At 40.9% G+C, this 12,502-nt stretch overlaps 1 protein-coding gene across 1 annotated transcript in view; it reads left to right on the top strand.

The window, feature by feature from the left end:
* The window catches only part of LOC144520564 (plexin-A1-like), a 301,950-nt gene that overhangs the window by 281,347 nt on the left and 8,101 nt on the right, over window positions 1–12,502 (top strand). The window contains exons 25-32 of the mRNA XM_078254352.1: window positions 147–293; window positions 897–1,056; window positions 2,330–2,433; window positions 2,528–2,624; window positions 4,693–4,883; window positions 7,637–7,806; window positions 8,860–9,072; window positions 11,463–11,613. Coding sequence (XP_078110478.1) covers window positions 147–293; window positions 897–1,056; window positions 2,330–2,433; window positions 2,528–2,624; window positions 4,693–4,883; window positions 7,637–7,806; window positions 8,860–9,072; window positions 11,463–11,613 — 1,233 coding nt within the window. The remainder of the gene's footprint in view (window positions 1–146; window positions 294–896; window positions 1,057–2,329; window positions 2,434–2,527; window positions 2,625–4,692; window positions 4,884–7,636; window positions 7,807–8,859; window positions 9,073–11,462; window positions 11,614–12,502) is intronic.

Genomic DNA, 12,502 nt, shown 5'->3' with positions numbered 1-12,502 from the left:
ATTTTTGCTTTTTGTCATGAACTACTGGACACCGTTCCCCCTTTAGGCCTCTAACAGTTATTCAAATGAAAGAATCTGGGAAACGAAAATCAGTCTTTGGTTGAACTGCTGGCAACTCCTCTCTTATCTGTCTGCTCCCTCACCAGGAGTGTGCCGGGGAGCCTCTGTTCATGCTTTACTGTGCCATCAAGCAGCAGATGGAGAAGGGACCCATAGACGCCATCACAGGAGAAGCCCGCTACTCCCTCAGTGAGGATAAACTCATCAGGCAACAGATTGACTACAAAACACTGGTCAGTGAACGTATTGTGTCTTGAGGCTTTGCTCTGAATCACTTGATGAGTTGTTAAGCTTCAGTCATGAAGTCATTGACGATGACAATTTTAAAGCAAGCTCTTAACTAATCAGCAGCTGAAATGTGGCGGCCAACAGTTGCTTAATTGGTCAGAAAGTCAACTGTGGGGAAGGATTCCTTCCAGGGTAAACATGGCGCTTCAGCATCAGTTGTGTTGGGAGGGAGAACGTGATCTGGCCGTTAACCGGCCCAACTATTGCCCAGCGTTCTCTCTCCAAACAAAGCACTTCAGGTTTGGATTGGAAACATTCAGACAAACCTACTTGTCTGCTACAGTTGTTTTTGGTCTGCAGCCATGTGCGAATGCTGAGTTATTATAGCCCTGAACAAACTGAACGGACTAGGAAAATGTCCAGGTTTTAAAAACAGCTGCTGCAAACAAACTAGGTGTGAAAATGTTGTCATGCGCATTCAAATGCACCTAACCAATCATCCAAACATCTCACTAGTTGGCAACGTTCTTGCAGTGTCTCTGCCTAAAGCCTAAATTGTTGTCTCTGTTTTTCATTTCCATTTGTTTCCACCTGTTTTTTTCCACCAGACGTTGCACTGTGTAAACCCAGAGAATGAGAACGCCCAAGAGGTGACAGTCAAGTGTCTGAACTGTGACACCATCACTCAGGTCAAAGAGAAGCTGCTCGATGCAGTGTACAAGGGCAGCCCCTATTCACAAAGGCCCAAGGCTTCTGATATGGACCTGGGTAAGACAACACAACACTGTACGTGCATGCATGTTCTAACTGTATGAGACAGATGTAATTACTGGCCAAGATGGCGGTCCAGAGGCATGCTTATGTGAACCGCTCCATGCCGTAGATGTGTCTTGTAAACTTAGTTCCACACTGTACACTACAACTCCCCTAAAAATCAAATTACAACTCAAAACTCTTCGCCTCTACTCCTTACCTATTGAAGTCAACGTGACATTGTCTTGACATTGTCTGGCGATTTTTTTGTTTGTTTGCTTGTTTTGTTCTAGAAGGCAGAATTATGTTAATTTATTGAGAAAAGGGCAAACAACTGAAGCTGCAATAAACACTATAGACTGGGACCAGAATCAATTAATATTTGAAATAAGCCTGCATTAATTAATTTTGTTGGCTGCGTGGAGACATCGCAAACAACCTGTAAACAGAACATTCACATTTTATCCTCCTTTGCTCATTTACATATCCTGCAGACACGGTGAAATATAAGCATTAATTTGGAGTCGTGTTTGTATCCACCTGGTGAATGTACTGTACATCCGATATTTACTCTCCTTTTAGCTCTGTTTTGGTCTCCGTCTAATTCCAAGGGAAATATCTGGCTTTTTAGCTGCTGAATGCTTCACATGTTAGCTATCTAGTAGCTACCTTTGTCTGCGTGCCTTTTGGTGCTGGGCAGGTAGTGTACAGTGGGTTTTTTCAGAGCTTTATTCGCTGTAAACGGGGTTGACAGGAGTGTTGAGAGTGATCCAAAACAGTGAAGTAGTGGGCCCTAAAACCCAAACAATGAGCTGAAAGATTCTAAAACGCTCCGTAGAGCTGAATGGAACAGCAGAGTAGGGTGATAACTCTTTGTGCGTTTGCCGATAAAAAAAAAAAAATATTGATATGTGCAGCTTTAAGTGACTGCATATAATTTACTTTCTCAAAAAAGTGGAGAAGTAAAGTGGGAAACACACTGACAGTCCCTACGCAGCATAAAGAAATGTGCTGCAAATAGAGAAAACACAAGCCAAGCAAGTTGTGCACAGTGCACGTTTCTGATATTTTCTTCAGTAACCTGAGCAAAGGTGTTTTTTTTCCCCCACAGGGATCAAGACTTAATTCATGAAAAGTGAGGGAACACGATTAGCATTTACAAACAACTAAAATGATATCTGACCGCACTGCAAGACCAAAAGAAACATACACACAATCACACTCAGAGTACTTACAGAGTACTTGTGTAGCGTTCTTTGCTCTAAACCTCTGTTCCCTCTTCCTGAAGAATGGCGTCAAGGCCGGATGGCCAGAATCATTCTGCAGGATGAAGATGTCACAACTAAGATTGACAATGACTGGAAACGCCTCAACACACTGGCTCACTATCAGGTACACAAGCACTGACATGCACACAAAGCAAGCACAAGCAACAGCTGGGTTGGATTTACCCAGTGAATATTTTGGTGTGTGTCTTGGTGTGCAGGTAACAGATGGCTCGGTGATCGCCCTGGTGCCAAAGCAGAACTCTGCCTATAACATCTCCAACTCCTCCACCTTCACCAAGAGCCTCAGCAGATACGGTACGACTCCCATTCCCCTTTTGAATTGACCCAATTTAAATCATTCTGTCAATGATTCCCATCCCTCTAACTGCCTGCCCCCCTTCACACACACACACACACACACACACACACACACACACACACACACACACACACACACACACACACACACACACACACACACACACACACACTCTTTCATTCGCTCTTTCTCTTGTTTATCGTGGCCATTCTTTGTGAATGGCAATCCTTTTTATCCATTGCTATCTTCCCAGGCCAAGGCTATTCCACGGCTATTTCCAAACAGCTCGTGAATGACATTAAAGTAGACACCTCGATCCCCAGCTGACAAAGTGAAAGAGAGAGAGAGAGAGAGAGAGAGAGAAAGAGAGTGCACCTGGCAGTCAGCGATAGACAGAGGCCTGGCATCAATAGGGTTTACTTCTCTGGAGAATTAAACTATTTAGAAGATAAATCACTCTGCAGTAAAAGACTTGACCCTTGTCTGATAACAAAAGTGGGTAGTGACCCTCAGGCATGCGCGGCTCAGGACTGGTCTAGACTCACAGCAACCTGGATTTTCTCTAAAAGCACCCATATAAATCGTATACAATCTTGTTTGTGTGTGGTTAATATGCAAATAGACATAACATTTGGGGGTAGCATTGTTGCCTCTATTTGTCACTGTACTGTAGAGATAGAGAGGAAACATAGGTAGAGAGGGAGGGTATGACATGCATCACAAGCTTCGTCGGCTGTAAGAAAGTCTTTTGGAATCATGTTGCAGTTATGCCTTGCCTACCTGATACCCACAACATAGACATGCCTCTTTATCAGAGTTTTTATACATTGAGGGCAGATTCCGATAACAATCGTGTTACCTGAAATTAACAGGAGAGTGAGACCTCTGCTACTAATACTACTACTGTCATCAAATATAGAAGTGCTGGTCTTCTATAAGTGGTGGTGCATGCGTGCGTGCATGCATATTTTGTGTTTCTGCTATAACATGTTAACATTAGTTTTTCTAATACTGCCCATGGCTGCTGCACCTGTATTCACCCTCTGTCTGAGACGCTCTGTTGGAGCGCCTGTCTCTTTAAGCAATATAAATATTGGTTATAGCCACTCTCACAACAAATACCTCGGATTCTGTAGTCATCTCACCCTAAATAAAATGTGTCTTTCCATGTTCATATTTGCCTTATGGTTTAATTGCGATCATGTAGATGTGTGTGTGTGTGTGTGTGTGTGTGTGTGTGTGTGTTTATGAGCACAAGTAAATGTTGGCCACCAGTGCCCGTGATGGGTTTGAAATCAAACCCACTCAGCACCCCGCCGGCAAGAGCAACAACAGCACTAAACACCTCACTCAGCCTCTTTCACTTTTCTATCCCGTGCTATCCCATTACTCTCCATTTCACCCCTCTCTCTCCTGACCTTCTTTGTCTATCTGTCCATTTCACCCACCCACCCCCTTTTCCTGCCATCTCCTCTCCATCCTTTCACCAAACATAAGGGGATTGCAACATGCATCAGCAAGTCTCTCTTTTATCTCTCCACCTCCTCTATTCATTCCATATGCCTTCTTCCCCAGGAGCAACAGCTAGTTAGGAGATAGTTCACTCTCCACCCCATGTGCACTTCACCTGCCTGGTTGCTTTTCCCCTCTCCATACTAAATGGAAAAGTCGTAGATATGCATCTCCTTGCTTTGCTCTAATCAACTTTGACACTCACGCCATGAATAATGAAGTAGACATAGATGCTGGGGAAAAGGGGAGAGGGAGTGTGAGTCACAGTCTGTAAAAGAGAGAGAAGAATGTAGGAAATTTACAGAGTTTTGGGTGATTATTGGTCGATTAGTTAACTTACCTGTCAGGTAATGAGATTCTACATGTTTTTACATCTACTGTATAACCTGTGAGAAGGAGAAGAGTAGGCTGCAATATTTGCTGGTTTTTCTAACTCCAAAATTGGGCTCTAATAAGGGAAATCAGCTTTTTTTTGTTCACTGAATCACATTGTTTCTAACAAAAGCTGACATAGTTCTTCCAAATAATTCTGTTTTGTGTTTGTGGCTATAGAGAGTATGCTGAGGACAGCCAGTAGTCCAGATAGCCTACGATCTCGAACACCCATGATCACCCCTGACCTGGAGAGTGGAACCAAATTGTGGCATCTGGTGAAGAACCACGACCACTCGGACCAAAGGGAGGGCGACCGAGGCAGCAAGATGGTTTCTGAGATCTACCTGACCAGGCTGCTAGCTACAAAAGTAAGACAAAATGGAGTAAACTACACGGCAGTGTTTTAAAAGTTTATTCCAGTCATGGTGAAAAAATCTCATTCACTGCACTTAGAACCATTGGGGAACAGTAAAACTCACCACTGAAACTCAGACTAATGGAATATTTACAACATTATCATCTCTTTAAGACAAAGGGATCCACCTCACCTATTTGATGGGAGAGGAAACTACTAGTACAGAAAGTCTGCAGGTCTATAAGGAGTCTTAAATTGTATTGAATCACATCATCACAATTCAAGGCATTTCTATGTCAGGTAATGGTACATACATTTTACATTTACATGTATTTATTAGACTTTTGTCCAAAGTGATAGGGAGCACATAGGAGAATAGTTTGGATTGAGATTTCCTAAAATTAAATGAGTTGAAATTGCTCCCGTGCAAGTGGCCACTCTATAGGCAAGCATTAGTGACTTGAACTTGGAAGCAGCAAGAAGGAGCCAGTTTAGGGTGATGAAAAGTGGAGTGACACAAGCTGTTTTTGGCTAGTTGAAGACCAGATATGGTGCCACATTTTGAATCATTTGCAGAGTTTTTAGTGTGTGTGTTGGCAGCCCTGGCAGCATGGCATTACAGTAAACAGAAGGACTGGCTGGGATCACAAGGAGTTCAGTCTGATCAGAAGGGGACGTTTCATCATCCATATTGAGGTATCAGTGAGCCAGGCTGAGATCCACACTAACATAGTGGGGTGGTCTGACAGCATGGACAGATAGAACTGGGTATTAGCATCACAGCAGTGGTAAACAAAAAACATTGAGCAGATAATCAGACCAGGGGTGGTGGCATATATTGAGAAGGTTTGAGGACCAAGCACTGATCCTTGCGGTACCCCTGTGGAAAGAAAGTGAAGCTTGGACTCTTCTCCTTCCCATGCTAAATGATTGATCTATCACTAACAGTGCAGTTTGAATGGAATGACCACTCTTTAAATCATACTGGTTTGGTTTGTGGGAGGAAATCTGAGACTTGAGCAAAACCTGCTTACTGTACAACTTCAGGATAGGAAAGGTGGTAGCAAGACCGGCCACGTTCTATATACTTCAGATGGGTTTAGAGTCAGCTTTATCAGCAGTGGGGTTAGAGTTTAGGGTTAGGGTTTAGGGTAACTTATGTGGGTGAGATGGCTTGGAAGAGTATATTGTATTGTAGTATATTCTTAATTGATGATGAAGCTTGTTCATTTTTTAGACTTACCTAACCAAACTGGTGAGCCATTTTATACACACATACAGGAATAAACAGACCCATAACATTTACATACATCTTGGATCCTTGCAGTATCCAGCTATCTTTCCTTTCCGCCTTCAGTGTCTCTCAGTTCATCGTCTCTATCCTAGATGTAAGAGGGGAGGGAAATATAGCAATGGGCAGCAGTTACAAGTGGGCCGGCTTTTCAATTTCCAGTGGTTATAAGAAAAAACAGATTAATAAAAGCTGGGCGTGTGGTGCAGAGTGCAGAGAGGCAGATACAGGAGGTGTCAGGAGACAGGTAATTTGTTGAGGGATTAAAGAGGCCATACATGATGAAAAAACAGAGGCAAATGCAATTGAGAAGCTCCTCTTGTCCCTGTTTCTCCATGGCTGTCTTTCTGCGTCTGTCTGCCCGGCCGTCTCGTCTATGCAGATTTCAGTACTTTGATCCGCGACTGGGACAGAATTCATTCCTGTTCCATTTCGCAATGGCTGACTAAATACCATCCCCAAACATTTCCTCAGTAATAGATTCTGCCAGATGGAGAAGTCTGGGAAACAAATGTGTTGTTAAGGAAATTCATTTAGCTACATTTGATGTGATTATGTTGAAGCATTGTCATTGGAGGAATGTGCCATCCAAATCCGAGAGCTGGGGTTCCTGTTTGTGATTCTGCAGATCGAGGCAGTCACAAAGCGTGAGTTATAACTGTGATTCCCACTGGGGCCATTCATACTAAAAATGCACACACTTATGGCCCATTCAGGTGCTACGGATACAAGTGGCTGGAAATTGTACATATATTCTGTCACAGTGAAACTATGTTCATTGCCATTCTCTAATGTACCTTCTCTCTGAGATTTCATAAGATGTTCTTCTTCTCTTCTACAGTAATTAACAGGTAGATTTTAAACATACGTATATACAACTTTGGAAAAAAAAATTTTACGTGTTTTTGAGGTCGATCATGAGTACCAGCACAAGAATGCTTAACACGAGCGATCAAAATCAATTTAAATAATAAAACAATAAACCCTCTAAAAAAAAGGTCAACGTGATTTGCCATAATAAGGCAATATCACTGGAACAAAACTGTCAAAAGGAATCCGAGACAAACAACTGTACCTGAAAAATGCTTGTCAGTCAAAAGATTCCAATGTCTACAGTACTGCTATATAACAATTTTAAATCTTAAGGTTTAAGACCACTAATGTGTATGGTGTTACATACAGTGCAATGGTTATATAACATGTCAACTTGTATTCAAGGTTCAAGGTTTAATTAATACATCAATAAAAACAACATAAAAATGAAAGTGCTGCCATCCAAACCAACCAAACTTGATCACCAAAACATAGCATATAAAAGTCCATAGAATACATTCATAGATGAAAACAACACTAAACTTGATTCCGTATTAAAACAGTTAAGAGTACCATTCAAACAACAACATAAAAAACAACTAAAACTTAAATAAATCCTTACAAATGTCTTGTTTTCTCTCAATCCTCGTCTTTCCATCCAGGGTACGCTACAGAAGTTTGTGGATGACCTGTTTGAGACTATCTTCAGCACGGCCCACAGAGGCAGCGCCCTGCCACTGGCCATCAAGTACATGTTCGACTTCCTGGACGAGCAGGCCGACAAACACTCCATCACAGACTACGACGTACGACATACCTGGAAGAGCAACTGGTAAGTGAGAGAGTTAAAATAATTACCATGGATGTACAGTATTATGGGAACTGGATACTGTTCCAAGATGGCTCCCCCATTCAGTCAAATGAAAATTCCATCTCCAGCACATAGAGCATGTGATGACATTACCTTGGACTTTTCGATGGCCATTTTTCACTATTTTCTGACTTTTTATTGAACAAACGGTTACACTTTACTTGAAGGTATCTATATAAGCATGACATGACACTGTCATGAACTTGTAATAAACATTATAAACAAGTCATAAACCGTTATGACATAACGCTTCAGTCATTAAGTGTCATTCAGTTTTTGTCATGACAAGTTAGGATTAGGGTTAGGGTTAGGGTTCATGTGTCATGACAGTGTCATGTGTTCATGACAGTGTCATGTCACTCTTATGTAGATACCTTCAAGTAAAGTGTTACCGAACAAACAAATAACTTATTGTTCAAGGAAAAATTAAGATATTAATCAGTAATGAAACATGCTTATTTGCAGCTCTGATAGAGTACTGATTTCGAATGTGTTTGATGATTTTTCTGATCCAGATAATGTTATATACTCTCTGGAAAGTAAATATCTTTGTGAACAACACTGCAGAAAAACGAATTGTATTAAATCAATAAATCCAGGTCTGCAAAATTCATAAATCATTTAAACAGTTGCTGTGTCTCATGCTTGGTCATAATTAACTGGATGATTTAATAACATCTTGAGACTGGCATTGCAATATTTTTTCTATAAATTACTTATTTGTGTTTATTTCATTAAAATGTTTGCACAGAATTTAGGTGAACTTTATAAAGTTGTGACCAATTACACACTACCTGTAAGGTGCTACATTGCCTAAGGGGCCATGGGGCTTACTGAGCAAGATTACTATATAAACCATTAGAAAAAACACAAAGTAGTGTGATGTGAACAATAGTAAATTAAGCAACCAAAGCAAAGCACTCAATCACTTCAAATTATGTTTTAATACAGGACATTTTTAGGTTATATTTCATTATGTGTTTATAAAGTGTCTATTCTATGTTCCGGCTACAGTCTTCCTCTGCGGTTCTGGGTGAACGTCATCAAGAACCCCCAGTTTGTGTTTGACATCCATAAGAACAGCATCACGGACGCCTGTCTGTCTGTGGTGGCCCAGACCTTCATGGACTCCTGTTCAACATCAGAACACAAACTAGGAAAAGACTCACCTTCAAATAAGCTGCTCTACGCTAAAGACATCCCCAACTACAAGAACTGGGTAGAGAGGTAAGTCAAAGTTTAACGCAGACAAAGTCAAATCAATATTAAACTAGAAGAAAATAAAAAAAACACAGCATATCCACAGTTATAAATGCTAAGTGGAAAAGATCCATATGAGTTGTTGGAAGCTGTGAATGTTGACTAATTAGTAAAGTTGTCTTCAAAGAAAAGTGAGGTGGAGAGATTAAAGTTAATTACACTTCTAAACTACTAAGCTAAAAACAACTGTGAGATACTGAGAACATAACAGGTTGAACATTTTCTGCTACTAGCATTTGAAGCATTTATTACTGGACTCAGAGTACACAGTTCGATTACATGAGCGCAAAGAAACCATATACTGTAATTACAGCTTGATCCAGGCTCATAAATATGAAATACAGTGTACACAAGAGTACAGAATATCTGTAATACCATGTGATATTTTAAACTTGCTATGTGAATTCAGGTCCAAGAAAAAGGCTAGCTGAAAAAAATGTGCTCCGTTCACCCTTCATCTTTTATTGAGCTCCAGAATGTTTAACTAAACTCAAGATAAGTTATGCACCACCGATGCTTGTCCACAGTCATTGTTTCTGCTGATTGTGGAGTCCAATAGTCTCTAAGTAGCTTTGGCAATGTCAATTACAGCTCCTCCTGCAGCTTGTATTGATGTTTTAAGAGTAAGAGACAATATCAACTGCTAGCAATAAAAATGATGTATTAAACTAAATAATTGGATTCAACTATGTTAGTTAAAAAGTAAGTTATATGGCTGCTGTGCATTCTCCCCTCCCTCTGGCTGCTGCAGCTCTCAGAACCTAAATCAGAAGAGCAGATAATTATTCTGGTCCAAGGCCCATTTCTTTATTTTGAGCAACATACTGTACATTAATGTGCTACAGTTAGTCCTAAGGCTTGCAGGGAGTATTTGAAGGCGGTATGAGATAAGAATTTATAGGTGATGGTTAATTAGGTGCAGTTAAACCTTGTTTTCTATTATGCCTCCTAACGACACTCAACCCCAGCCTGCTCTGCTGCAGTAAACCTTATGATAGTTGAGATATGGATTCTGCAAACAGGTCTGGGTACAGCTCAATATTAGGAGATTTTCTTAATATACTGTATTGTTTTCTGCCTGCCTCACTTTCCATGGACATTTTGCTCCGCTGCAGCAGCCAGCACCACTGAGTCGATAATGTGAAGGTTGTTGTTGCTCTGGCCAGATGGACCTCAATAAGTGCAAGTTAACGCTCAGTCATGATAAGGGACTGTACGAAAATGATTGGGATGGGGATGGGGGCTGAATCTTCTCTCTCGAATCCCTCTATTTTTAAATAGAGAGCCTCAAAATAAACAGTTATTACAGCCAGTGAATGAGTGGACTGGACACACACGGCAGCTCTGCCGCTGCTGATGGAGTTGAGCACAGTATTTTTTACCCCACCCTATATTCCAAATAGTAAAAATGTATAGGAATTATATAAGATGATGCTATAGCCTAATATGTAGGAGATCAGATGTGTGGTTGATTGTCATAACCAGTCTACCTGTATTTAAATAATCACAAGGCAATAAAATAAAATATAAATCTGGAGTGATGATGACAAAGTTAAAAGACCTTTCCTGCTCTCTCTAAAAAATGTAACACGTCCTCCAACCGGGTCGTATAGGTACATGGGTCCTTTGTTTCTACTGGTTCCTAACCCTTTAATACGACCCACAGGAGTGTTTCCAAAATTATCTCCCCTGCTGGTGGCAACAGATCAACACATCCTCATACCTAAACATAACGGTCGCAGTTTTAAAGTTGTGGTTAACGTCGTGAAACGGTTACAGTTTGGTTAGGTTTAGGCAACAAAATTACTTGGTTAGGTTTAGGAAAAGATCATGGGTTCGGTTAAAATAGGTATGTTTGTTAAACATTCTTATTTTACATATGTACGTAACGTAATGTAACATAACATAGTTATGTACTTAACTTACAAGTTAACTTACATACGTAAGTAAGTTAAAATAAGTCAACGCAATCTGAAAGTGTGTTTGTTTGACCCATCCATCCACGCCGACCTCCTCCCAATGCAGACCTTTACTTACTACGTCCCCTGACTCCTTTGCTCCCGTCATAAATACTACGGCCACAAGAGGTCGCAGCCACAATAAACGTAAATGTTGGTTGTAATAAGCACCTTGTACAAACAACCTATAGGTTCTTTTGTTTGGGGGGGAGGACACTCTCAGAAATGTACCTACCCCTCAGCAAAAAAATACCCCTCCCTTCCCCTTTAAATAGTTTTGCTACAATCCCTTAAAAACAAGTCAACCTATATATCCAACAAGTTCAGCCAGTGAGGGGACTTTTGGATGGAATACCAATGGTGCAGTAGGTAAATCTCTCTGTCTGACCTTTCCTCTAGGTATTACTCCGATATCTCCCGTATGCCAGCCATCAGTGATCAGGACATGAGTGCCTACCTGGCAGAGCAGTCCCGCCTACACCTTAGCCAGTTCAACAGTATGTCTGCGCTGCACGAGATCTACTCCTACATCATCAAATACAAAGACGAGGTGAGCTCCCACTGCACATGGAATAGAATCGAACAGAATGCAAAAGAGTGTTTTTTATGTAATTACTCGGTAGCAGGGTGTGCTGTGTCTTCTCCCCTTTACTAATTTTGACTAATGCCATGAGGTCATTTTAATTCATTACACTGATAACCAGCCCACATTATTAAGGGCTGGAAGGTATTATCACCATTAGGATGCACATTAAAGCATGAGCTTAACACATTGTGAAGCTAATGGAGCTTCATTAGAAGAGACCTGCATGTACAGTATCCTACATCTGCTGCTGGTTGATTGAAACGCAACATTTCTGTACAAACAAGGACCGTGTGTGTGTGTGTGTGTGTGTGTGTGTGTGCGTGCGTGCGTGTGTTCCACATTTTGAAAAATACAGTTGTTTGCTTTCTTGGTGAGAGTTAGATGAGATGATCAATGCCATGCTTCTTTCCGTACACTAAATATGAAGCTACAGCCAGAGAGTCTTGTCGTCACCGTGAAGTATATAATATGTATGTTTATAATAATATGTATGTCTTATCTATAAATATGAGCATTACAAGAGAAACAGTGTGTACTATAAAGGACATTTCCTGTGTCACACACATTCAAAACCCTGCTATTTGTCCTTTTAAAACCAAATTGGACAAACAACAATGTGTGGCTTCCTGGAGTTTCAGCTGGTTGCCTGGCAACCTCACAGTGACGACGAGACTCATACAAGTCACTGCACCGGCCAAGAAAAAGGCCGGCAGATAAGTTTGAATGTTGTTTTTTTGTAAGGATTAAACAAACAAGATGTAACGTGTTAATTAGTGAGTTTTAGAGTTGCTGGTTATTGTCCTCCTTCCTGTACATTCCTTTACATTCTGCTCCCATAATTCACCAGGGGTTC

This window comes from Sander vitreus, chromosome 7 (genome assembly GCF_031162955.1).
Source record: "Sander vitreus isolate 19-12246 chromosome 7, sanVit1, whole genome shotgun sequence".
In the NCBI taxonomy this organism is placed as follows: domain Eukaryota; kingdom Metazoa; phylum Chordata; class Actinopteri; order Perciformes; family Percidae; genus Sander; species Sander vitreus.
Note: the sequence above shows the minus strand (reverse complement) of the source record. Positions and strands in the feature narration are given on the sequence as shown.